The sequence below is a fragment of the Pelobates fuscus genome, chromosome 1 (assembly GCF_036172605.1).
Source record: "Pelobates fuscus isolate aPelFus1 chromosome 1, aPelFus1.pri, whole genome shotgun sequence".
NCBI classification, from domain to species: Eukaryota; Metazoa; Chordata; class Amphibia; order Anura; family Pelobatidae; genus Pelobates; species Pelobates fuscus.
Window position 1 is genome coordinate 430,467,546 of NC_086317.1, and position 27,914 is coordinate 430,495,459.

Genomic DNA, 27,914 nt, shown 5'->3' on the forward strand with positions numbered 1-27,914 from the left:
GTTCAGATCTCCATTTATTTTAATTTACTCCATATGTAAACAGAGTAACACCAATCAGATGGCTACATTAAGATTTTCAAGGCAGTCGAATAGTAGACATGAGAATATTAGAAGAACATAAATAAGACTGGCTCCTAGAAACTTCAACAGGATTATTCTTAAAGAACATTAAACAAGATTAGTCAATCTATGGGGTGCACCAGAAAGAGTATTATCTTACCAAAAACATTAAGCCTGCATCATTCAAATAGTCAGATGATCTATAATCTCTACAAGCTATTAACCCGTAAATGATACATGGGCCGGTGTAATCTTGCATTAACTATATATAAAAAAAAAATAAATACCCAAAACATTGGAATTCTAACATACAATTATAAAATCAATTATCACATTAAAATGATTACAGTATTGCAGATGTTACATGAGTCGATTTAAAAGCAGATTCGCAACCAGTAGTTTTAAAAACAATTATAATCGGAAGGGTTTTTACTTGACCAGCCCAATTAACACCTTTAATCCATGCTTTCATTAATTTAATATTTGCAATGTATGCCTTATTGCATGTAATATATATTGTGTTTTAGCAGTGAGGAAGACATTTTTTGCCTAGCCCATCCTTTTTTGGGGAGGAGTAAATAGAAAGGATCGCGGTGTGCAGAATCAGAGACAGGGATCGCGGTGTGCAGAATCAGAGACAGGGATCGCGGTGTGCAGAATCAGAGACAGGGATCGCGGTGTGCAGAATCAGAGACAGGGATCGCGGTGTGCAGAATCAGAGACAGGGATCGCGGTGTGCAGAATCAGAGACAGGGATCGCGGTGTGCAGAATCAGAGACAGGGATCGCGGTGTGCAGAATCAGAGACAGGGATCGCGGTGTGCAGAATCAGAGACAGGGATCGCTGTGTGCAGAATCAGAGACAGGGATCGCGGTGTGCAGAATCAGAGACAGGGATCGCGGTGTGCAGAATCAGAGACAGGGATCGCGGTGTGCAGAATCAGAGACAGGGATCGCGGTGTGCAGAATCAGAGACAGGGATCGCGGTGTGCAGAATCAGAGACAGGGATCGCGGTGTGCAGAATCAGAGACAGGGATCGCGGTGTGCAGAATCAGAGACAGGGATCGCGGTGTGCAGAATCAGAGACAGGGATCGCGGTGTGCAGAATCAGAGACAGGGATCGCGGTGTGCAGAATCAGAGACAGGGATCGCGGTGTGCAGAATCAGAGACAGGGATCGCGGTGTGCAAAATCAGAGACAGGGATCGCGGTGTGCAAAATCAGAGACCGGGATCGCGGTGTGCAGAATCAGAGACCGGGATCGCGGTGTGCAGAATCAGAGACCGGGATCGCGGTGTGCAGAATCAGAGACCGGGATCGCGGTGTGCAGAATCAGAGACAGGGATCGCGGTGTGCAGAATCAGAGGCAGGGATCGCGGTGTGCATAATCAGAGGCAGGGATCGCGGTGTGCAGAATCAGAGGCAGGGATCGCGGTGTGCAGAATCAGAGGCAGGGATCGCGGTGTGCAGAATCAGAGGCAGGGATCGCGGTGTGCAGAATCAGAGGCAGGGATCGCGGTGTGCAGAATCAGAGACAGGGATCGCGGTGTGCAGAATCAGAGACAGGGATCGCGGTGTGCAGAATCAGAGACAGGGATCGCGGTGTGCAGAATCAGAGACAGGGATCGCGGTGTGCAGAATCAGAGACAGGGATCGCGGTGTGCAGAATCAGAGACAGGGATCGCGGTGTGCAGAATCAGAGACAGGGATCGCGGTGTGCAGAATCAGAGACAGGGATCGCGGTGTGCAGAATCAGAGACAGGGATCGCGGTGTGCAGAATCAGAGACAGGGATCGCGGTGTGCAGAATCAGAGACAGGGATCGCGGTGTGCAGAATCAGAGACAGGGATCGCGGTGTGCAGAATCAGAGACAGGGATCGCGGTGTGCAGAATCAGAGACAGGGATCGCGGTGTGCAGAATCAGAGACAGGGATCGCGGTGTGCAGAATCAGAGACAGGGATCGCGGTGTGCAGAAAAAGAGGCAGGGATCGCGGTGTGCAGAATCAGAGGCAGGGATCGCAGTGTGCAGAATCAGAGACAGGGATCGCGGTGTGCAGAATCAGAGGCAGGGATCACGGTGTGCAGAATCAGAGGCAGGGATCGCAGTGTGCAGAATCAGAGACAGGGATCGCGGTGTGCATAATCAGAGGCAGGGATCGCGGTGTGCAGAATCAATGACACGGATCACAGTGTACAGAATCAATGACACGGATCACAGTGTACAGAATCAATGACACGGATCACAGTGTACAGAATCAATGACACGGATCACAGTGTACAGAATCAGAGACAGATCCCAATATGATGCAGTGTATTCTATTCAGTCGCCTTTTCTTGAATAACCAATACTAAAGCTTTAAAGGGACACTAATGTCACCCAGCCTTTTTAACCCTGTGATGTAAATTTAATTGAAGGATTAAATTTACTTCTAGTGGCTGTCTTTCTAACAGCCATTAGAGGCACGTCTGCATCACTAACCAAGTAAAACAGTGCCATGTGACGCAGAAGCCACCGTAGGAAAGCATTAAAGGGAAACTCCAGTGCCAGAAAAACGATCCGTTTTTCTGGCACTGGAGGGTCCCTCTCCCTCCCACCCACCAATCCCCGGTTACTGAAGGGGTGAAAACCCCTTAGGTGACTTACCTGGGACAGCGGCGATGTCCCTCGCCGCTGTCTCCGCCTCCGCGACGCTCCTCCTAGTGATTACGTCGGCCGGTGGGCGAGACTAATCTCGCTCACCGGCCGAGGAGACCTAATGCGCATGCGCGGAAATTCCGCGCATGCGCATTACGTCTCCCCATAGGAAAGCATTGAAAAATCATTTCAATGCTTTCCTATGGGGTTTTGAGCGACGCTGGAGGTCCTCACACAGCGTGAGGACGTCCAGCGACGCTCTAGCACAGGAAACCTGTGCTAGAACCCAGGAAGTGACCTCTAGTGGCTGTCTAATAGACAGCCACTAGAGGTGGAGTTAACCCTGCAATGTAAATATTGCAGTTTATGAAAAACTGCAATAATTACACTTGCAGGGTTAAGGGTAGTGGGAGTTGGCACCCAGACCACTCCAATGAGCAGAAGTGGTCTGGGTGCCTACAGTGTCCCTTTAATTCAATGATGTCGTTCATGCACCTCTATGTGGAGCACTGGATTGGACCATCGCGAACAAGGCCAGGACTCCTCTGTGATATCACAGGAGGTGGAGAGTTGAGCAGCACAAAGGAAAAGACTAGTAAACAGCTTTTTAAAAATAGTTTTTAGAGCGTACCAGGAGGGTGGGTAATGTAAACAGGGACACTAAAGCATTAAGAATCCAGGTTTGTATTCCTAACCCTATAGTGCTCCATTTATTTTGAACTATGTTGTATTTTTTTCTGACACTACCTACATTTGTCTAAAATCCAAAGCGTCTTTAAAAAGGATGGCAAAGCAGCAGATCAGTAACTTTCACACGCATATCTGGACTGCTTCACACACATATTTGAACTTCTTCCAGCATGCAATTTTATATTAAATGCCACAAGCTCATCTCTATTTGAAATGAAGATTAATATGAAATATTTATTTCTGTACACATACCCTCCTATCATTTTATAGTGTTTTCACTTTTTAAAGAATGCTGTCAGTGCTTTTTTAATAGACGAAGTAATTAGGAGATTCCAAACTTACAGAAATAACTCCCGAATAAATACATATTTTCATGTTTAAATAAAAAATACAAATCTCAGATATGTAAGTACGATAGACAGACAGACAGACAGATTAGATAGATAGATATAGATAGATAAAATTAGATAGATAGAAATAGACAGACAGACAGACAGATTAGATTAGATAGATTAGATAGATAGAAATAGATAGATAGACAGACAGATTAGATAGATAGATTATATCGATTAGATAGATTAGATAGATAGATTATATCGATTAGATAGATTAGATAGACATTCAGTCAGGATTATTAATTCGCCAGGCTTTGGTTTGAAAAGATTATACAAAATAAAAACGAAATTTAGAACTTATGCTGGACTGTAACAACAGAATACAAAGTTTCCAGTACTTCAAAATATGCCAATATTAAGAGGGTTTAAATTAATTTTAAACAAATCTTAACTTGAAACTCAATCTATGTGAATGTGTTTAATGTAGTAGTTGCTAAATGTAGACGTGTCAGGACTCAAACAGCCAGAATGATAACTGTGCCTTTAACTCAATAACTGCTTCAAGAAAGGGCACTAAGTTCTGTATAGCATCACCAGTATGCCAGGAGTGCAGTAGTGAACCCAATAAACGCTCCACACTCATTAATAAGAAAATGACCCGCGGAAATTAACAGCTAGTGCTCACCAGGACATAAAGGACACAATTAAGAAAAAAGCAGAATCAATACAAACACGTTTTTCATTTCATGCTTGTGCAGCTTGGGAGGGCTGACAATATACTCTGATTACTGGAGGTAGCCCTGCGTAACGCAGAGAAAGCACAGCGAATGGAGAGCACTCTTTATAGTGACAGGACTACTAATAGACCGCTCGGAATTTTCAGGGGTCCATAAAGCATTCCTCAATTTGTATTTGACAGTCATTATTTATCCAGAATTTGAAATAGCCGCTTTCAGCAGTATTCTGCTCTAGATATGACCTTAAACTGTGCTCAAGGTACTGTGATATGTTATAATTAACTGCGGAGAAGAAAGAAAAAATTATTTTTTTGCAAATCCTCATTTTTACTTGTGAGTCACTGTAATCCATGTAACAAATGTTGAGAGACTGGACAGGATGGCTTCCTGCATCATAATATACGCAAGGGGCATACGTAGTTAAAGTGCTAGGAGTTGCCCTTTAACGTTAATTGAAAGCTAGAATGCCTGGACAGGCATGGTTTCTTGTGCACAGGTACCATGTTGCATCATAAAGTCGTTTTTACTCTCAATGAGCTCATACACAGGGGACGAGTGGGGTATTATTAGCTTAAAGGGACACTAAGTACGAAGACAAATTTAGCTTAATTAAGTGGTTATGGTGTATACATCATGCCTAAGCATTCCTACAGCTCAATTCTTTGCCATTTAGGAGTTAGATCACAAAATGTATATAGTACTAGCCACACCTCTCCTGGATGTGACTCACAAAGCCACCATGAAGAAAAATGTTTAATTCTCAATCAGATATTACATTATATATTTACTTTAGAAGACCTTACGGTCTCTGTAAAATGAACTTCAATCACACATAGTGGTCTAGAATGCTATTAACAGAGGAAGAGATAAGGAAAAAAAAAAGAATGTGCAATAAATGGTTTAAAAATTAGATCTCTCTGTATATGAAGTGTTTAGGAAGGCTGAGTGAGTCACATGCAGGGAGGTGTGACTAGGGATGTATAAACAAAGTGATTCGACTCTTAATGGCAGTTTTGGTGCTTTGTCCTTAAAGTGTCCCTTTGAAGTCAAGCAAACTCAAGGTACTGATTAGCTTTCAGAACTTTAAACATGAAGACAGATATATCAATAGTTACTGTTGTATCTTTAAGAGTAGGATGTACCGGTAAGTAAAATAATAAAATAACTGTAGTTTATCAAAAGAAAATAACAGTAATAGTCAGATTATTTAAAACTTATTATAAAATATTTTGACACCTGCGCTGTTATGACCACTGGATTTCTGTCCTATAGCCCTATAAAATAGATGTTCAACTAGATCAGTCCATCCCCAAACTCTATAACCTGTTTACATTTTATCCATCAAGATAAGGGATAATGGCATTGTGACGGTTACAGCAATACAGAAAAGATTTGGAGATGAGCCCGCTGTACTGATTCTGTTTCTGTAACCATTGCCTGATTTTTAGCATATAAAGATCAAGAGCATATATCTGTGATGGTCTTAAAATAAGCATGTATGTGTTGCATACATTTGGGAATATCTTACATGATTATTTTATACTAAGCCTTGCAATTTGTTTGCCAACTTAATCTTTACTTATCAATCCATATGATGTACATATAATGCATATCTGTTGGTCTGGCTATATTTAATTTCAAAATAATCAGTAAGATTTAGCCTATATTTATAAATATTTGATAACACATGGGATATTTAATAATATATATATAGTATATAATATTATAATACTAATAAATATATCTGATTTGTGTTTTTGAGGACGAATCAAACATAAAATATAATTGGCATTCTATTTGTGGATTTCAGAGAGAAATATGCAACTTATTTGAGGTGTCTCTGGTATTCCAAGGATATAACACTTTGATCACCTGAATAATGGTGCGATGTATTGCAATGAAATGGTCGTATACACTGCTGGCACCCAAAGGGTTACACATACTATCCAGGAAACCAGAGATGTAGCACATTTTGACACACAGATGATTTTTCCAGTAAGGGAGATTGCATTTACCCATTGCCCTATCTGCAGCATGTTCACGAATGCACCCATCTATACTGATTTGGGTATAGATTAGCTGCTGCTGGTGTAAAATAATAAATAATAAAAAAATATTTTTCAAGGTCATAAAGCGCTAAGCAGGCAGATATCCAGAGTGTGAGATCTGTGTCAGCCGCAGTCCCTGGTATACCTTTTTACTGCCAGAGAAATAGCTGATTAACTCTGTCATCCTTGCTCTGTGTTTTTGCTAGACTGGAGCTTGCTGCACTCTCCTGAAATGCACTTCAGACTTACTTAAGCTGATGTCTTTAATCATTGACACAGAGGAGATTGCTGACTTGGACTCTGTGCATTAATATTTCAGTACAGTTTATTCGCAAACTAAGTGATATCTGACAATTTGGTAAAGAAAATAAACGGATAAAATGTGCTCCTGCACGTGAAGTAACAATACTGTGCCCAGTAAGGCCATCTACAGCAGGAAATGTCACTATCTTTAGAAACACTCTTGATTATCCAGAATTGGGGAGACACGTCCAGGGAATTTCAGATTTTAAGGACAACTGCCATTAATATAAATGTTTTTTTTTGTTTTTTTTTTTTTTTTTTAGAAAAAACGTCAAGTTTCATTAAAGGACAACTCAAAACTATTTTTTAATAATATAGTCCTTTCATCAAGTTTTCAAAGATAGTAGTTTAAAAAAAAAAAAAATGAAGTATATATATATATATATATATATTTAGAAAAAAACGCATCCTTACCTTTAGCCAATAGGATCCATCAGCCATATATATATATATATATATATATATATATATATATATATATATATATATATATATATACACACACACACACACAGCTCACCTTGAGACAGTTTATGAAAAGAGTGTATGCCTATCGTCTACCCTGTTTCTGTGCAGGAAGTGAACTATGGAGGACCATAGAGACTATTGGTTTTCAAACACGGTCTGTCACAAGGTGCATGCATATGGCTGAAGGATCCTGTGATATGCTAAGGATAGGGATGAGTTCTTCACATTTTTCACATAAAACTTTGTTTATAAAAAAACTTGACAACATGATTTTTATTTTAAACTAAAATAGTTTTAAGGTGACCGTTTCCCTTTAAATGTAATAAGTTGCAAACATTTGTCCTTTAAAGTGGCTTTGCCACCCCCCACCCAAAAAAATCTGAGCATTTCATAAAATATAAAATTGTTATGAAAAGCTAATAACCATTGTGTTGGAATTTCATTGAAATTCCAATTCCATCAAGAGATATAAGACAAAGTATGGGCTACTAGAAAATGTGTTGCCTTTTTTGGAGTATCTCTATTTTGTAGATCTTTTTCAGAACCACAAATAACAACATGCATATTACGACTGCTATTTATGTGTCACTTATAAAATGTATGATGGATGCAAAATTTAATATTTAGTGATTAAACCCACAAAGCTTTGATGGATAATCAATGGCAACATAGTTAATGCAGATGCACTGTAACAGATTAATGTATTTTATTATGTTGTTACGACACAAACCGTTGCTTTTTGCTTACGTTTGCAATTGTTTTAGATTAGGATTTGTCTTCCTTTCTAATTTTCTATCTGGGCACTGTGACAATTTCTGTCAATTATGTTAGTTTTAGTTACTTAGTTTTTGGTGTAACAATAAACAAAATACAATCAATCAATCATCCTGGGAAGTTATATTACAAACCATCATTGATCGGAAGGGATCGTGGTGCCCGGAGAGCCTGTGTATGCAGCATTTTCTCTTTAAAGCTCTGTAAATGCCCTTCTGCTGCCAGGGGCATTCTGGGCTGGCTATGGTCAATGCACAGAATGAAAGTTGTTGGCTTTGAGTGGTCAGGTGATGCTCTCAGGCAATAAATGGTGGCTCTGTAACGTGTCATTGGACCACAAGGGAGCCCAGTAGGAACTTGGGGCAAAGTATTGCGAATTGGTCTGCCCTATTACTGAGTACTGGTCAAGGACGCCTAGCATCATAACCAACAATGAGGGCTGTAGTAACACTAAGCCATTGAAGAAAATGAAACATTAGCGATGTCCCGAATAGTTCGCTGGCGAATAGTTCCTGGCGAACATAGCTTGTTCGCGTTTGCCACGGCGGGCGAACATATGCGCTGTTCGGTCCGCCCCCTATTCGTCATCATTGAGTAAACTTTGACCCTGTACCTCACAGTCAGCAGAAACATTCCAGCCAATCAGCAGCAGACCCTCCCTCCCAGATCCTCCCACCTCCTGGACAGCATCCATTTTAGATTCATTCGGAAGCTGGAATTCTTTATTTTTGAACTGCAGTGAACACACACGTAGTGACAATGACATATGGTGCAATGCAAAACGTTGGAATACAGACTTAGAGTTATGAAACAAAATGTCAAGAGGAACTGCACATTTTTAAAATATAAAACAATCATGCTAGGTAAACTTGTCTTGATATAAGTGAAAAGCATGGCATAGGGAAATCGTCAGACATGTTGAGAGTGTTCGTAAGTTTGAATACACATGATTGAACTGAAGAGGGGTAAGGGGATTAACACCACCAGTTATAGATCAACATGTGTGAATCAGAATATCAAAACTAGAAATAAGTAGACTAAATATCCTCTTAGTGGGTGCTGTTAAATGCTAGACAACTGACTACACCTCATAACAAGGGCATTTTAGATTCTCAGCAGCAGAGATGTTTTAGCCAACTCCTCTGACATGCTTCAGAGAGTGGTCGTCTCTACTCGCATCCATGTGCCGCTTAGTAGTGCTTCCACCGCCTGCCGGGTGCACCAGAGGATCGCTCAGACCACGAGGGTCAGCAGGTCGGCGCATCAGCACCCTTGCTCCCCGAGCCCAGTCCACTGTGGAAGAAGATGACCGGTCGCCCCCCAGCTTCAGTATAAGTAACCTGTGAGGTTCTGGGATCGGTCCTGTTCAGTCGTGGGCAGCTGGTTGGCGTGCCATCCCCCTGGCTCTCTGTTCTGAAGGAGAGCACAATGCTAGGGCACCTCTGGAGGTCTCTTCCATCCTAGGTGAGGTGAGTAGCAAAGCCCTCTGCCGTGATTCAATCAGATTCCAGAAGGCTGCACAGAGAGCATCAAAGGCTGCATGGAACTTAGCTTCCCAGTGTGGGCTTGATTGCTCTGTCGGAGTGGCGGCCATCTTAACTGTGACACGATGGCTCGTTTTGTCAGGGTGAGTAGTGGCCATTTAGCCTTGTGGGTTACTTTATCCTTTCCCTGGTGGGGACTGGGATAACCCCCACCGGTCCAGGGGGGGGGAACGGGGCTGTAGATATGAGGTGCAGACACGATGAGAGCTCCAGGCCGGGATATCGGCCGCTTCTCCCTGCCACAGAACCCCCAGAGCAGATAGGCCGCAGGACAGTGCGTAGTCATAGGCTGCTACAAACTTGATCGGGTAAGCTCCCTGGTGTTCAGGAACAGGTAAGTGTTTAGTGAGCAACCTCCAAAGGTATTATTCCCTCTGTGGGACTCACTTTGCAGGCTGTATGCAGGGAGCTCACTTCATGCACGTCCGTCCACCATGCTGGCCAGGCCCCGCCCCCACCGGAAGCTGCATTCTTAGTGAGAGGAGGGACAGTGTAGCTGCTGCTGATTTAATAGGGAAATCGATAGCTAGGCTAGTGTATTCAGTGTCCACTACAGTCCTGAAGGACTCATCTGATCTCTGCTGTAAGGACAGCAACCCAAAAAGCACTTTTTAGGGCTAGAACATCAGTCTGCTTTTTTTTTTCCTGTGTAATCTAATTGCAGTTGCCTGCCAGCGTGTGTGTCAGGCTCACAGCGTATACTGTGCCCACTTGCCCAGTGCCACCACTCATATCTGGTGTCACAATAGCTTGCATTTAAAAAAAACAAAAAACTTTTTTGACGGTAATATAATAGCAGTCAGTTTCCTTCACACGTGTGCGTTTTAGGGCCTGCCAGGGCACAGTGTCACACCAGTGCAACTCATATCTGGTGTAACAGTAGTGTACATTTAAAAAAAAAAAAAAAATACAATTTTGACTGTAATAGATTGAATAGCAGTTAGTTGTCTGCAAGTGTGTGTGTCAGGCCTACAGCATCTACTCTGCCAACTTCTGCCAGTGCACAGTGCCACTCATATCTGTTGTCACAGTAGTTTGCATGCATAGTACCACTAATCGAAAAAAAAAATGACAGGCAGAGGCAGGCCGCCCCGCAGGGGCCGTCGTGATCGTGGTGCTGTGATTCCCTTTGGCCCTAGAATAATGCCCAGTGTTCAGAGGCCACGTACACTGAACTCGAAAAGTTCTGAGGACATAGTTGACTGGCTAACACAGGACACCCAATCTTCTACAGCTTCCGCTCGGAACCTTGACGCACCATCCTCCTCCAGCTTAGCTTCGGCACCTCTCAAGTTACCACTCGCCCGCCTGCCGCCACCACCAACACTAGCACCACAGCCGCTTCACTTGATCTGTCAGAGGAGTTATTTACACATCAGTTGGAAGAAATGAGTGATGCGCAACCATTATTGCCAGAGGATGTAGATAACAGGGATATGTCTCAGTCAGGCAGCATCACACATGGACGTACAGTGTGATGATGATGATGTTGTACCCGCTGCTGCTTCCTTTGCTGAGTTGTCAGATACAAGTGAAGCAGTTGATGATGACGATGCGTCCGTGGATGTCATGTGGGTGCCCGCTAGAAGAGAAGAATAACAGGGGGAAAGTTCAGATGGGGAGACAGAGAGGAGGAGGAGACGAGTTGGAAGCAGGGGGAGGTCGTCACAAGGAGCTAGTGGCACAGTCAGACAGCATGCATTGCCACCTGGGGTCAGTCAGACAGCACGCCAATCAACGAATGCTATTGCCACCACCAGAATGCAGTCATTGGAGAGCTCAGCAGTGTGGCATTTTTTTTGTGTGTCTGCCTCTGACAACAGCGATGCCATTTGCAACCTGTGCCAAAAGAAACTGAGTCGTGAGAAGTCCAACACCCACCTAGGTACAACTGCTTTGCGAAGGCACATGATCGCACATCACAAACACCTATGGGATCAACACATGAGTACAAGCAGCACACAAACTCAAAGCCGCCATCCTCCTCCTGGTCCAGCATCTTCAGCCACGTCAACCACTGCTGTCCTCCTTGCCCCCTCTCAACCATCCGCCACTCCGTCTCTCGCCTTGAGCAGTTCCTGCTCATCTGCCCACAGTCAGATGTCTGTCAAGGACATGTTTGAGCGTAAGAAGACAATGTCACCAAGTCACCCCCTTGCCCGGCATCTGACAGCTGGCTTGTCTGAACTCTTAGCCCGACAGCTTTTACCATACAAGCTGGTGGAGTCTGAGGCGTTCCAAAAATTTGTAGATATTGGGACACCGCAGTGGAAGGTACCCGGCCGAAATTTCTTTGCACAAAAGGCAATCCCCAACCTGTACTCGATTGTGCAAAAATAAGTAATGGCATGTCTGGCACACAGTGTTGGGGCAAGGGTCCATCTGACCACTGATACCTGGTCTGCAAAGCATGGTCAGGGCAGGTATATCACCTACACTGCGCATTGGGTAAACCTGCTGACGGTTGCCAAGCATGGAATGCGTGGCTCTGCAGAGGAGTTGGTGACACCGCCACGACTTGCAGGCAGGCCTGCTACCACCTCCTCTACTCCTCCTACTCCATCCTCTTCCATAACCTCCTCGGCTGAGTCCTCTTCTGCTGCGGCGTCTTGCTCCACATCAACAGCACCCCCCAGCTCCCCAGGTACTATTCCACATCCCGGATACGGCAGTGTCACGCCGTCTTGGGGTTGACTTGCCTGAAAGCAGAGAGTCACACCGGACCAGCACTCCTGTCCGCCCTGAACGCACAGGTGGATCAGTGGCTGACTCCGCACCAACTGGAGATCGGCAAAGTGGTTTGTGACAACTGAAGAAATGTGTTGCCGGCATTGAATTTGGGCAAGTTGACACATGTGCCGTGCATGGCACATGTGTGTAATCTGATCGTACAACGCTTTGTGCATAAGTACACAGGCTTACAGGACGTCCTGAAGCAGGCCAGGAAGGTGTGTGGCCATTTCAGGCGTTCCTACACGGCCATGGCGCACTTTTCAGATATCCAGCGGCGAAACAACATGCCAGTGAGGTGCTTGATTTGCGACAGCCCGACACGTTGGAATTCAACACTCCTAATGTTTGACCGCCTGCTCCAACAAGAAAAAGCTGTTAACGACTATTTGTATGACCGGGGTGCTAGGACAGCCTCTGCGGAACTGGGAATTTTTTTGCCATGTTACTGGACGCTCATGCCCAATGCCTGTAGGCTCATGCGTCCTTTTGAGGAGGTGACAAACCTAGTCAGTCGCACCGAAGGCACCATCAGCAACATCATACCATTTGTTTTCTTCCTGGAACGTGCCCTGCGAAGAGTGCTGGATCAGGCCGTAGATGAGCGTGAAGAGGAAGAGTTGAGGTCACCATCACCACCAGAAACAGCCTTATCAGCATCGCTTGCTGGACCTGCGGCAACGCTGGAAGAGGATTGTGAGGAAGAGGAGTCAGAGGAGGAATGTGGCTTGGAGGAGGAGGAAGAAGACCAACCACAACAGGCATCCCAGGGTGCTCGTTGTCACCTATCTGGTACCCGTGGTGTTGTACGTGGCTGGGGGAAAGAACATACCTTCAGTGAGATCACTGAGGACGAGGAACGGGACATGAGTAGCTCGGCATCCAACCTTGTGCAAATGGGGTCTTTCATGCTGTCGTGCCTATTGAGGGACCCTCGTATAAAAAGGCTGATGGAGAACGACCTGTACTGGGTGTCCAGGCTACTAGACCCCCGGTATAAGCAGAAAGTGCCTGAAATGTTACTGAATTACCGCAAGTCGGAAAGGATGCAGCAGTTCCAAAATAAATTAAAAAGTATGCTTTACACAGCGTATAAGGGTGATGTCACAGCACAACGGGAATCTAACAGGGGAAGAGGTGAAAGTAATCCTCCTCCTCCCACGACCACGCCGGCAAGGACAGGATGCTTTACAGACGTGTTGTTGATGGAGGACATGCAGAGCTTTTTAAGTGCTACACATCGCCACAGCCCTTCGGGGTCCACCCTCAGAGAACAACTCGACCGACAGGTAGCAGACTACCTCGCCTTAACTGCAGATATCGACACTCTGAGGAGCGATGAACCCCTTGACTACTGGGTGTGCAGGCTTGACCTGTGGTCTGAGCTATCCCAATTTGCGATAGAACTTCTGGCTTGCCCCGCTTCAAGTGTCCTTTTAGAAAGAACCTTCAGTGCAGCAGGAGGTATTGTGACTGAGAAGAGAAGTCGCCTAGGTCAAAAAAGTCTAGATTACCTCACCTTTATTAAGATAAATGAGGGATGGATCCTGAAGGGACTGACAGTGGGTGATACATTCGACTAAAAAAGGCCTGATGAGGGGGACGTAACAGGGATTAACTGATAAGAATAGTACTACTTAACACATCACTCCTATCTGGTGGCACATTAGATTGCATGCGCAGTGCCCCAAATTTGAAGTAGGAGGACCGACCAAGCATCTTTTTCCATCTCCCGGTTCCTAAAATCGATGCCATATACATGTCCCCTGATAGGGGACGTAACAGGGATTAAACTGATAAGAATAGCACTACTTAACACACCACTCCTATCTGGTGGCACATTAGATTACACGCACAGTGCCCCAAATTTGAAGTAGGAGGACCAACCAAGCATCTTTTTCCATCTCCCGGTTTCTAAAATCGATGCCATATACACGTCCCCTGATAGGGGACGTAACAGGGATTAAACTGATAGGAATAGTACTACTTAACACACCTTATAATAACGCAGAGAGAGGCAACGCAGAGAGAGGAGTCTGAAGAAGAGGAGTCAGAGGAGGAAGATGGCTTTGATGAGGTGGAAGACCAAACACAGCAGGCGTCCCAGAGGGCTTGTTGTCACCTTTCGGGGACCCTTGGTGTTGTACGTGGCTGGGTGGAGGAAGAGACCTTCAATGACATCAGTGAGGACAAGGAACGGGACATGGCTAGCTTGGTATCCAACCTTGTGCAAATGGGGAGTTTGCGGTTGTGCAAATGGACTGTTTGCGGTGCGTTAAACGGGGAGTTTGGTCTGTCACTGTGAAGCGGGCGTAACCCTTACACTACCTGATCGATACAACATCATACCTGATGTTTAAAGCACGTTATTCCAAACAATTTAGGAATGTTAGGTGATTTATGCCCTTTATGGATTAAAACCAGACTCTGCATCAACTATGTAATTTTCCATAGGAGTTTTGCCATGGATCCCCCTCCTGCATCCCACAGTCCAGGTGTTAGTCCCCTTGAAACAACTTTTCCATCACTATTGTGGCCAGAAAGAGTCCCTGTGGGTTTTAAAATTTGCCTGCCTATTGAAATCTATGGCGGTTCGCCCGTTCGCGAACATTTGCGGAAATTTGCGTTCACCGTTTGCGAACGGAAAATGTTATGTTCGCGACATCTCTATGAAACATACTAGGTTCACACAAATCACTACAGCCCCATCCATTAAAAAATAAACCGTAAGATGTGGTCAGATGGGATGCAAAATCTAGGTTATAACTGCAAGTTGGCAAAATTCTTCAATGCAACTGCTTTTCAAATAGGGCTTTTCTTGACTTTATTTTGCTATTCTGATATCAAATCACTGCAAGCAGTTGGTAAGTGATTAAACACCTGAGTTTCAGATTACTTTTTCTGGTTACTTAGGAAAACCATATCATTTTACTGTATAGGTAGCCTTAGTTGCTACCGACAAATTTTAAGCATGTTTAGACATACATATATATTTAAAAGCATGCCTGTAAAGTCAATCAATACAAAATAGGGTTAACAAACCAGAAGATTAATTTATGAGCCAGAAGTAGTAGAAGTTCCCATCCAACCCTACATCACTTGAAAATCGCTAATTTCAGGATTCATTTTGATATATGTCACAGAGAAGCAGACAAGCAAAAATGTCCTGCCCCACTTGGTTGGGTGAGTATTATGACACACTGATAACTTAGAATCATCTGGGATGACAAGGTCTGCGGTCACTGAGATAGACAGACATTCCATCACAGCCCTTCAAAATCTTAGTATTTATAAAAAAATAAATACAAAAAAATACCCTCAATCGGCTGTAACCGAGATAGTTAGATCTTTCATCAAATCCTTTAAATATCTTCGTATTTATAAAAGTTTCCCGCAATCGGCTGTAACAGAGATCGATATTTTATCACAGCCTTCAGTTTTTCTAAGAACTTCCCTCTGTCTAGAAAGTTATTATGTGGAACTCAAGTTACCAGACACTTCTAGAAGAAACGCACGCATAGAGCAGCTGCGAATGCAACAGAACAATAAAACAATCCGGCCGGCGGTCATGGTGACTTGTGCGTAGCTTTGTTCTTTGAAAACAAACTGTCATTAGAAGAGAAAGTGAAAATAATTGAAAATGGAATCCAATGTACTTTTTACATGCTAACAAAAATGTGTTAAAGCGTAAATAAAAAAGAAAATTAATGAGAATTAATGACTATGAAGAAAAAAAAAATGTATATAAAAAAAATTAAAAAATCCCACTGTCTCTAACGCTTTTATTAATCACTTTCCAGCCCCAGACGCTGAAAGTACATCAAACTGCACCAAATCCTTTTCACATGACAAGCTCATAAATTATTCAACTCATTAGTATCACTGCGAGGAATAGAAATAGCATCAGTGAAAAAAGGACATATTTAAACAGAGAAGGGTCAGGGCAAAGTTTTAAAAACCGGACTCTGTATGTTCAGTACATCAAAACGGGGAAGAGGAACAAAAATCTACACAAGTCTTCTGAATTGCGACATGGATCAAGTTTATTTATTTCTAATTTCAGTAGCCAGCATAACTTGCAATTTAATTAGGCTGACAGGAAGACATTTATTTTAACTTGGAGTGCGCCATTTAACAAATTATATAACAATGGTACTCACCATATTCAATGGCAGATTTTAGTCTTGCATCTGAATGTGTAGAACCAAATGCATTTCGCACAAAACGTCTTCGCCGTCGAAGGTCATCTTCCCAGTAATCTAACCGCCAGAAGTCATGGAGTTGGCTAAAAAAATAGAAATATAAAACTCATTAGCCTTTGTTAAAATACAGTTTCTAATCATTTTTGTTTTACCATTATTTGAAAATATTTCATATAAAGATAAAGAAATTAAACTAATAGAAATCAGTGGGAAATTAGGCATAAATCACATAAGACGCATTTCCATAGGTCGGAGCAAAGGGTTGGCCCAACTTGTCCTTGTGATGTTTGGAAGATACATTTCTTATGATGATTACAGTCAAACGGCCAGCTGGCATCAGCGAAAACACAGTACCAACGTTGCCCATCATTGGCCTAGTGTTCCCATCGAACATATTGCTTAGTGAGAGCCACCATATTCAGAATGGCCAAAATAACAATATAGACAAATGACTGGTTTGGTTAGAAGTTTAGAACACGGTGGATGAAAAGGTGACCCTGAAACTTCTCCAATGACCCTAAAGACTAAATGTAGCTCTGTCCAAGTGGTGGCAAGCTGATCTTGATGTTTACATTATTGATTTGTTTTGAATATTTTTATTGTGTTCACAATATAAATACATGTATCAAACTGATTTGTAAAACACCAAAGCAAGTGATTGCCCACGCAGGGGCATGAGCATCGGTTTAAAACAGTGTAAACATTTGGTTGCCTGCGCAGAGGGCTTTTCAGCGTAACATTTTTGTTCACAGTTCGTTGCTTTGCGTCCTATACTCTTAGTTGTTAAATTAGGTTAATGGATTCCTAACATAGTGCATTGCTAACGTAGTGTTCGAAAAGCAGGTCAGTGCCTGCGCAGAGGCCTGGTTATATTTGCATGAACGGGTCCACAGGTTGTGGCCTGCGCAGAGGCTCTTTGACCCTGTCAAATATTGTGTAGCGTTTAACATGGTAACAATTTCGGGCGAATATCCTCTAAGTGCTCGTTGGCCGTTAAGAAGTAAGCAGGTAGATTAGGGCAAATAAACTATGCATCAGCACTAATAAACAGAGCCATGTACAGGCTTCATCACAAACATTTTTTACATCATAAACTTCGTGGGTGTAATCAACTTATAGTATCTAGCTGGTGCTTGACGGCCATTGCATGACTCAGTTGTGTGTTACTTAACAGCTCTTGAATAATCGCTGTGCTGGTGTATGTATCGTGGAGAGAAGCGTAGTGGTTAAGTATCACTAGTAAGAGACATGGTAGTACGAGTGCAGGTCTGTAGCGACCCTTAGGGCGTTTCCCGGTATGTGTCTGCCTATACCTGTAATAGTGTCAGGCGTAGCCCTTCGCTACGTTGCATGGATAAATGCGTCTGTTTGGGGTGTTTTAGTTACCTTAGACGCTGTAATTTGTGGTGGCTCTATGGCTTTGTTCACGTGAGTTGGGCCATTGGTAGTGTCTCCTCCGGTGCGTGCGTGGCACATGTGTGGTGTGTGTTGCGTGGTTTTCGTTTAGTCAGTACGAAACACTTCCCGTCCCCTCCGGCTTAAGTGTCTATCGTCATGGTTCTGTGTCGTGTGGTGCGCCTGCCGGTTGTCTACTCCATTGTGCTCTGGTACCAGGGTATAATGTCTCCATTGTCATATGTGAGGTTGCGTATGCAACCCCACTTTGGTGCCCGGTGATGTGGAGCGGTCCGTTGGTGTGGTCTGCATGTATGGGGTTTGTGATCCCTCGTGTCTGCGTGGGTGCGTCGTGCTTGTATGGTCGTGTGTTCCTCTGAGTGGTTTGTCAGACACCTTCGGCGTCTATGTCATCGTGACTCCTTAACCAGGTCGGTCACCTGTTTTTGTGATCATTCCGTGTCTTGTATGTCCTGGGGTTGGGCACGGTACGGACATTATTGATTTTATAAAGATTATTCCCCATTTCTGTGCAGGCCTATTGTATAGGGCACTGCTTATTATAAAGTTGGATTATGACAGGTCTATGGTACTGTGCAGACAAACAGAACTCACTGCATACAATACCCTCTCCAGTCACATTTCAGTACCAGAGATGTTCCATACAATATAGATTTATATATATATATATATATATATATATATATATAGTTTTCTATAATGTGTTCCTCGTATCTAGTTGCTCCACAGCGACCAGTGTTAAATCACTGCATCAAACATTAATCACAGAGAACCCATTTACTAATTCTGCATCAAATTACACACATTAAGGACACAGCTTGCTTTTTCTTACAGTGGTTTTAGCGAGCCCTGTAAATCAGGCAGCCAAACTTACTATAAACAGTTTGCGTTTTAATGACCATGGTCCTGCCGCCTCAATTTAAAAGCAGAAAAATATCATAGGCTTTCATTCGCAGGAAACCTGATTAAAATAATGTGATGAAATATTCATTGAAATGTTCCCCAAATGCCCCCCAGCAATCTTAAGAAAAATGGGATTTTATTCATTATTAATAACCCTGATTTAGAGCCGCAAAAATATTCTAGTGGTAATTGTCACAGTGAAAGATTAGCCTAACGTATAGTGCCAGCAATATTGTAACAAACGATAACGATTACCAGCCGCGGTAATTCACAGGTTAAATTACTTTTATTTTCATTGCTGTATCCAATCCTACAGCTTGCAAAGCATGTATGAGTCCATTAACAGAAAGAAAAAAAAGATACACACACAATTCGGCCTGCTTTTAGTGTTGATTAAATTATAAAGCGGAATCAAAGGAGACAATGGTTATCGAAGGCATAATATAGGGCTTTAAAGCATGTTTACTAAATCATAATAAACTGGAGAACTGCATGTAAAGAAAAATACTTCCAAACAGAACAGTTTTTATGAAATAATATATGTCTGTTTAGAAATCTTTTTACTCATATCTCTTAAAGGAGGAGGAGGATAACAACCTACCTGTCAGTACTGCTACTCTTTTAAGCTACCATTCCTTTATCAACAGCACAGACTATTAGATGCTATAATATTGATCCATCAAATGGTAAACATAGAGGTATTTTTAAAGAGTTAATTCAAGCATCATAACCCAAAAAGTCAGCAGTAGAGGTTATAGTACTATCAGTATCCTAGTGCTGCTCTCCGGTAATGGGGCAAACCATCTTAGATTCCACAGGGTCAGTGTTCAGCTATTTTGCACCCTAGCCAAGACCAGCTACTTGCAAACTCACTAAAAAAATTAAAAGACTCTGCTAGCTGGGAACCTGGACAGTTGCATGTTCCATGAGCTCCTAAAAGGCTGAGTTTGGAAAGAAAGAAATTACCTAATCCTGCGGGAGATGTTCCCTTGACTGGATTCTACACCATGAGCCGTAAAAATAAGAAACCCGAGCCTGACAAGAGCCCGTTAAGCCAGAATATCGGCGACTTATTAAGGAAATCTCAGAGGGCCGCATGGGACAATATGGCGTTCATAGACGAGGGCTCTTCCTACTCCTTGGAAGACATGGCTTATGACCCCTCAGAGGGCGCCTCGGACACTGGAAAAAAGAAAAACCCTCATCCGGCTGAGGCGGACTGGGATCCAGTCACAGCGTCCCAACTCAGGGCGATGTGGGCCGAACTCTGCGAGAATATCGCGGGCGACCTGGCCCCCTTCAAGAAAGCTGGGGAAAACACGCTCACGAAAGTCGGCTTGCAGCGATGGAGAAAGGCATAGAGGACCTGATCCAGCAACAACAAAGGGCTAATAGCAGGATTGATGCCCTGGAGGATCAACGACGCAGGTATAACCTGAAGCTTAGGGGAGTTCCGGAATCTGAGGGACTGCCAGACCTCCCTCACTTAGTCAGGCAGGTTTTTGTAGCCTACTTACCACCAAAGCGCGTGAAGGCCGTGAAAACTAGATGACATGTTCCGTATTCCCAAACTGCCTGGGGCACCTTCTTCCGCTACTCCGGACCTGATCCTCCGCTTTCAGTCTCTGCAAGACAAAGCCCTCCTTCAGGCTGCTGTAAGAGGGAAGACCCCACTCACCTTTGAAGATGCCATGCTACTCCTATTCCCAGATCTCACGAGAAATACTCTCTTGTGGAGACAATACCTGCGACCGTTACTTCAATTGCTCTGTGCAAAAGATATGCCATATCGATGGGGTGTACCCCATACAGTCCTGATCACAGCTCAAGGCGCCACTCATCGAGTGGAAACTTATCAGGAGATGGAAAATCTTCTGAAGAAGCTGGGTCTCGAACCACCAACCACTGATGTGAGAAGGAGCCTGTCCACTATAGACTTAGCTAGGGTTCGGGAGCTCACGCCACGGCACAACTCGCCTACCGGCGCTGCAATATGACTGGGAGTAAGCTGAGCCAAGGAGGCTGATGTTTTCCCGCGCCAAGATCCCATATAAAACCAGGGACTTATTCAGTACCACCGTTAAACAGTTGATATAACTTTCTTGTTGCTTTCTCTCCTTTACTATTGTTTCCTATTATTTCTTTATTCCTTTCCCCATCTCCCTCTAAGGGGAAATGCGGGGCAGTGCCACCTCGTAGTACTAACACTAGCAGTACAATTGGAGCAGAGGCCTCTACCAGGTCCCATCCCCAAACTAGAATATTTGGTAAACCTCCCCCCACCCCTTCCCGTACTTTTTGATTCATGCTCAGATTTAATCCCGACTGGTTCTCTCAGGGAAGGAACTATCCACCACGGGCACAGCTAACTCTCACCTACGTATTAGTCACAAGACCTGATGGTAATTCCACTCTCAGGACTCTCAGACACTCTACTAAAAGAAAACCCCCCATCTCACATGTATACTCAGCACCACTGCTCATTCCTTTTCTTGCTATCATATATACACATTATTGAATACTTCATGCTGCATTACTCTTTGCCATTTTCTCCACTCTAAAATGTTCGCATTGACTGTGAGATGAGAAAAAAAAATTTGCCAACTTCAATTTTTCAAAACAGATTTGTCGAAAAAATGAAAAACAGTAAATTTGAAACTAATGTTCCCCAGCCCCTTTGTGTGTCTCAGGGCCATCCACCCCAGGCCCTCTGTCTCTCTGGGTCTTCCACCCCAGTCCCTCTCTGTGTCTCTGGGTTGTCCACCTCAGCCCCTCTCTGTGTCTCTGGGTTGTCCACCCCAGCCCCTCTCTGTGTCTCTGGGTCGTCCACCCCAGCCCATCTCTGTGTCTCTGGGTCGTCCACCCCAGCCCCTCTCTGTGTCTCTGGGTCGTCCACCCCAGCCCCTCTCTGTGTCTCTGGGTCGTCCACCCCAGCCCCTCTGTGTCTCTCTGTGCCGTCCACCCCAGCCCCTCTGTGTCTCTGGGTCATCCACCCCAGTCCCTCTGTGTGTCTCTGGGTTGTCCACCTCAGCCCCTCTGTGTCTCTGGGTCGTCCACCCCAGCCCCTCTGTGCCAGTCCCTCTGTATGTCTCTGGGTCGTCCACTCCAGTCCCGCTGTGTGTCTCTGGGTCATTGTCCCCAGTCCCTCTGTCTGTCTCTTTGTTCCCTCCAGCCCTCTGTGTATCTTTGTACCTTCATGTAGCATTGCTGACCGGGCCGAAGTGGAGGGTCTCCTGTATCCCCGGCTCCCTGTCAGTTCTGGTAGATTATACAGGAGATTCTCTACCGCGGCCCGCTGGGCAGCTACATGCATTTACCGGATGGGAGCGTGGGCACTGCTAGTGTACGGTCATTAGCAAAAAAAAGTCCATACATAGTGCGAAAGCACAGAAAAGGGAAGTATTTTTTTTCAATGTGTCACAGTTTCTCTAGTAGTAACATTTCCATGCAGTCTATATTACTAATCACTCTGCTGGCAAAACTTTAAGTATTGTATTAATCTCCCTCATCATTCAGACTCTGGTTTCTTACAATAAATGGAAACTGTGTGAAAGCTGACATATAAAAGAGCGGGGATACCGAAAGTGCATTAAGAAAATAGATCTAATTGCAATTCCCTGAACCAGAAGGTATGGTTTAAACTCGAGACTTTTACAGAGATCAACTTGAGGCTATCGTCACAGGTGTTGATACGTCCAAATGAGTTCCCATGGAACTAAACGCAAAGTTCGAGTCATTCTTTTAGCCTCATTGTTTATGGAACTAGTCGTAGATATTTCAGGCTCAGTTCTCGGTCTGTGCTTTGCTTATGCAAAAGTTAAAACCCTTGCTGTCCATAAAGCACTGTTTATAAGATATGTTCTGCTGTGCTACAGAAATCAATTGAGCATTATGATTGACTGAGACACTTCCTGGTTTGGTGAGAACTCACTGCAGAAGATGCACAGCCTGGGAATTGGCAGTAAAATCAGGGACCTAGAATAAGTATTTTGTTTTATTCTTTTTTTTTTTTTTTTAAATCATGTTTTAGCATATATTTTTAATGCATTATCTATATAATATCTCAAAAAGAAGGTGACTGCTCCAGACTTTAGTGTGCCTCCAAAGTATACTGTATAGGAGTCATACATTAATATAAATCAATGTTGAAAACAAATGGAGGACAGATTTTTTTTTTCTGGCCAGTCTACAACAGAAATCCAGTCTTTTTTCACCAAGTGCACTCATCACAATATACATTTTTAGCTTTGTACCAGGCCATTCGTGCATACAAATAACCTGTATTGAGAAATATATGGCCAAGACCCCAGAAAGATAATTTAAACCGATTTATGGTCAATGTTTAAACACTAGCAGAACTGCTTATCAGGAGGTTAATCAACATCATATTTACTCTGTGAAGAAAGACAATTTTAAGTAATACACCGGTAACCAATGTCACAGAAACATGACTAGACTCCAAGGGCCATGGCTCACAATTTTGTGATCCTAATGCTTGGCCTTAAACAGAGGTTTCTTTTAGTCCACACATAATATAATGATGCTCTTTACAACAACCTATTTATATAAAAAAAAAATGAATACAAATACCTTCAACAATACGTATAGGAATATCTAAAAACACTGGAAATTATAAAGTTCACATTTAAACACTAAAAAGAAAGCTGTCATTTTTTCCTCATTATTCAAAATAAATACTGTGGGTTTTATAGTCTGTGTGTATACTATGTTTTAATTGCATACATATAAACAAATACCTTTTTTCAGTGCAACTCTTGGTTCAGCCTGGTTTCATGTTTATGAACTCTTTGGCACAGCTTAGCTGACCAAAAAACGTTTAGTTTCTTTTCAAAATTGTATTGATATTTTTTTTTTTTATATAAAATAACTATATAATTTTTAAAACAAACAAGTAATGGGGGGCGGGGCCTGACAGCCATGATGGCCGGCAGCACTTTCTAAGAGCTCCGGGACCAACGAGCTAAAACAAGCAATTTATGAATAAAGCGACAACCAAAGAAGCTCGGTACGACCGGAGAACAAAACAGAAACAAGCTGGGACCATGGGGAGATCCGTCCCTTACGAAAACGCCATAACATCGCCCGGCCCGGCCATGCGGCCTAGCACTGAGCGGAGCCATGTGTACGGGGGAGGCGGCCGATCCCCCGGCACAGAACAGACGCCCTACAGAAAGCTCACATCAGCCCTGCTATCCCCCCCCTTGGACCGGTGGGGGTTATCCCGGTCCCCACTGGGGTTACTTACTGCGACACCACTGAATGTACCCATGCAGCCACAGAAGGCATTCAATTCCGCAGCCACAGTCTCACCCACACAATCTCGGGGAAGCACGGCAAGTCCCACCAACTGCCTCACTGAGCAAGCAGACGTCTCCGCGAGGCTGGACGAGATATTCAACAAGTTTTGGAGGAATCTGGCTCTGCGCCAGCGGCAGCAAGTGAAAGCAAAGCAGAATGACAACTCACCTCAAAGCCCACGAGGTACACACAAAATGGCTGCTGCGCCGGGTCCCAGACTCCCTCGCAGCCAGCCTCACCATCCAACTCCCTATGTCACACAGCGCACTGAAGCCAGGACCGCCCGCTCTTCTCCATGGCCCTAATGCACGCCGTGGGGGGACCCATCGACATAAGGGAACGACCATCATCTCAGCTTGGGCAGTGGAGTGGCCACAGATCTACCACAGCGCCAAGCCAAGAGCCACGCGGGGCACGACACTGAAGCAGCGCCCACGCAGACAGCAGCGCTACCGTTACCTACGGCAATACACCAACAAGGCATTCCGCCCATCTCCATCGGAGTGGGACAAGGACTGTAGGCGAGCTCGAATAAGTGGCACACAATTGCAAACCAAGGACTCAGCCTGGGGCCGGAGGGAAACCCAATATAACTACTGGACATCTGCTGCCCTACCGAACCCCCACTTCCAGTGTTTCTGCTTCCCAGAGATGGGAATCGGCTGACCTTAAGCAGATCACTAACCAGCAACGTCCCCACTAGGCTGGAGACTTCACTATGCATGCTTATAATGCCTATTTTTATGTGGTATTATTATTATTTTCTTTATGCATACTATCTTCTCAAGTTTAATTTTCTTACTTGCACCCAGTGGAAATGAAGCTATATATATATGTTTTAAGCACTCTGTCAACTTAAAATCGAATGGGCAGCCTATTACCACAGCATGTTCTGGGCGTATGTCCTAGCATACCATCTTAGGAATCAGCTAGCCACTAGTGACCCTGAACCTTATGCATGCTCTGTTTTAAGCCTAACCTACCTAGGCCACATGTCTCGAACGTTAGATAGGACTGCCCAGTATGTTTATTTACAGTTATCTCATCTTTTTTTTTTTTTTCTGCCTTTATGTCCCAGACATGTGCCTCACTGACCCCCCCCTGCTCAAATATCACATGTAAACGTCAGTACCATATGTAGTTGGGACAAGCAGACTAAAATATATAATTGCTCTGTTCATATATGTTGTTACGCTACTTTAAACAAAAAATAACAGTGCAGTATGCTTTGAATTTCTATACTAACCAACATTGTCTTATGTCTATTACCGATGTACCTATGCTTACTCATACCAATGCCAAAGGATGTACTCACTACTGCACTGTCAAAAATAAAGAATTAAAAAAAAAAAAAAAAAAAACAAGTAATGAACATAGTATTATTTATAAAATATTTTACCAGGAAAGATACATTGAGATTTCTCTCGTTTTCAAGTATGTCCTGGGTCCACAAATCACTGCATTGTTACATTAGGGTACTATAAAATACAAAAAATATTAATACGCAATAGTACATTTAAGAGATAAAAAAAAAAATACTAGTAAAAATATAGAAAAGTAAGAAAAAAATAGAAAAAGAAAAAAAAAGTGGGACGAATCCATAATTTTTGTTAATAAAAAAAACAAAAAAACAAAAGGGATCTCAATAGTTTAGTTTCTGACGAGCTAGTGTGAATTTACTAATCAAAACATCATATGAGCTATAGGCATCTCAAAGATGAAATTCTGCACAACAAAGGCTAAAGATGGAGGCTCCCATTGATCTAGAATAAGCCAGAAGATATTAACTTACACTAATTACAAAATCATATTTAAAGGCACACTATAGGAACTCAGACCATTTTATCTCATTGAAGTGGTCAGGGTGCAGAGTCTCTGTAACCCTTAGCCCTACAACGTCAAACAATGCAGTGCTATGATTGCCTCTAGTGGCTGTTAAGCAAAACCTCATAGGAAAGCCTAATTCGTGAAAGCAGATCTACTAAGCAAAGGGATTAAACCAAATGCTATGTGATATTAAAACACAGACAATATATTGTCTTATTACCATTTTTAAATAGACATTTATGGTTATTTTTACTAATTTCACCAGCCAACTCACAACATTGTAATTATAAAACATTCTTATCAGTAATTAATTTATTTTTAATGCAACGTCAGTTTCCTTTAGACTTTACTTCTTGGTTCAAAGTTGTACTAGTTGAATGAGTCTGGTATAAATGGGGATTTAGGCTTACAAATAGCACAGAAAGGGCAAACATGTCCCTGCTAGGACTTGTATAATAACTAGAGGAGGGTCACTATACTCCTTTTTATCTTTTAAAATGAACAACTCTTTATCAAGTCTTTAGGCCTCCAGTTGACTGGATTTGATGCCAAGGCTGATGTGGCACAAGGATATGATTATACCATTTGTGCCCGCAGAATCTATGGCACATTACTGGAAGTGCCATAGATTCCATAAAAACTCCAGTTGTCCCCTTCTGCATAGACACTCTGCTACCCTATCTCTGATTTACCTCAAAGTTTCCTCCCCTGAGCTATGCAGATTCCACTCATCCTCCTACCACGTTAGTTCCTCTTTAGATAATCTTTCATATTCCCCATGGCTCATATTTTCCTATAGGAATATTTTGTTATGTGCTTGTGCCTGTAAGTCAGTAAATTTTCATTTAGTTTTTTTTTTTATAATTCTTTATTTAGCGATGACAGAGGAGATCACAGAACACAGTTGTGTGGCTTGTGCAAAAGCCTGTGCAGAAAGTAATACCATTGGTAAAAACAGAGTTACATATCATTTTTGTATGGCTTATGCAAAAGCCTATGCGTATTTTGAGCATTGGTACGTGTTTTCCTGTCATACAGCATGCACAGTGCTATTCTTGTGTGGTGTCGGTGCTCCCGTGCCACCTGACAGTTTTTGTATTTACAAATAACCAGAGAGGAACGTTTAATCCTCAAACAGACGAATAAACAAAACAAGTAATTATGTTTTTGTGACATGAAACAATGTGAACTAATGTGAACTTATTATGAGAGTATTGCCATCGTGTCTTGGTGGCTGTATCGTGTTGCACCTTAGGTCGGTGTACCGGTTGTCCCGGCCCAGGTGCCGCACTGAATGGAGAGAGGAGAGGGGGGTGGGAGGGGGTGGGGAGGGGGTCCGTCAGTCAGTACTCTGAGTCATGGTTTGTCTATATAAGTTTCCCAGGGTTCCCATGTCCTGGTGAATGTTTTTGTGGTGCCTCTGATTTGTGCCGTCAATTTGTCCATGAGGTGACACTCTTTGATTTTGTTTAGTACCGTGGCTATTGGGGGCGTTGTGGGTTGTAGCCTAGTTTGGGCCACGGCCCTTCTGGCTGCTAGTGCTATCTTGTTTAACAATTGCTGTTCCGGCCTGGACCAGTTGTCAATGGGTTTGGCTAACAGGAATGCCCAAGGGTCGAGGTCAACAGGTCTGTGGAGAATTTGGGCTATGAGTGTTTGCATGTCTGTCCAAAAAGGCTTAATTGCAGGGCAGTGCCACCACATGTGGGTGTATGTCCCTTTTTCTCCGCAGTTACGCCAGCAGAGGTCTGTAGGCGTTTTTTTCACGTGATACAATTGGATCAGCGTGATATACCACCGGAACATTGTTTTATAGGCCTGTTCTTGCATCGTGACACATATAGAAGTTTTGGTGTTGGCCTCCCAAATGTCCTGCCAGTCGATTCCCTCTAACGTGTCCCCTAAGTCAGCTTCCCACTAATC

General features: G+C 43.4%; 1 protein-coding gene across 6 annotated transcripts in view; it reads right to left on the bottom strand.

Moving 5' to 3' along the window:
- The window catches only part of NBEA (neurobeachin), a 520,018-nt gene that overhangs the window by 177,407 nt on the left and 314,697 nt on the right, over positions 1-27,914 (bottom strand). For all 6 annotated transcript variants that reach the window (XM_063429275.1, XM_063429259.1, XM_063429266.1 and 3 more), the window contains one exon: positions 16,485-16,609. In XM_063429275.1, the coding sequence (XP_063285345.1) occupies positions 16,485-16,609 (125 nt within the window). The remainder of the gene's footprint in view (positions 1-16,484; positions 16,610-27,914) is intronic.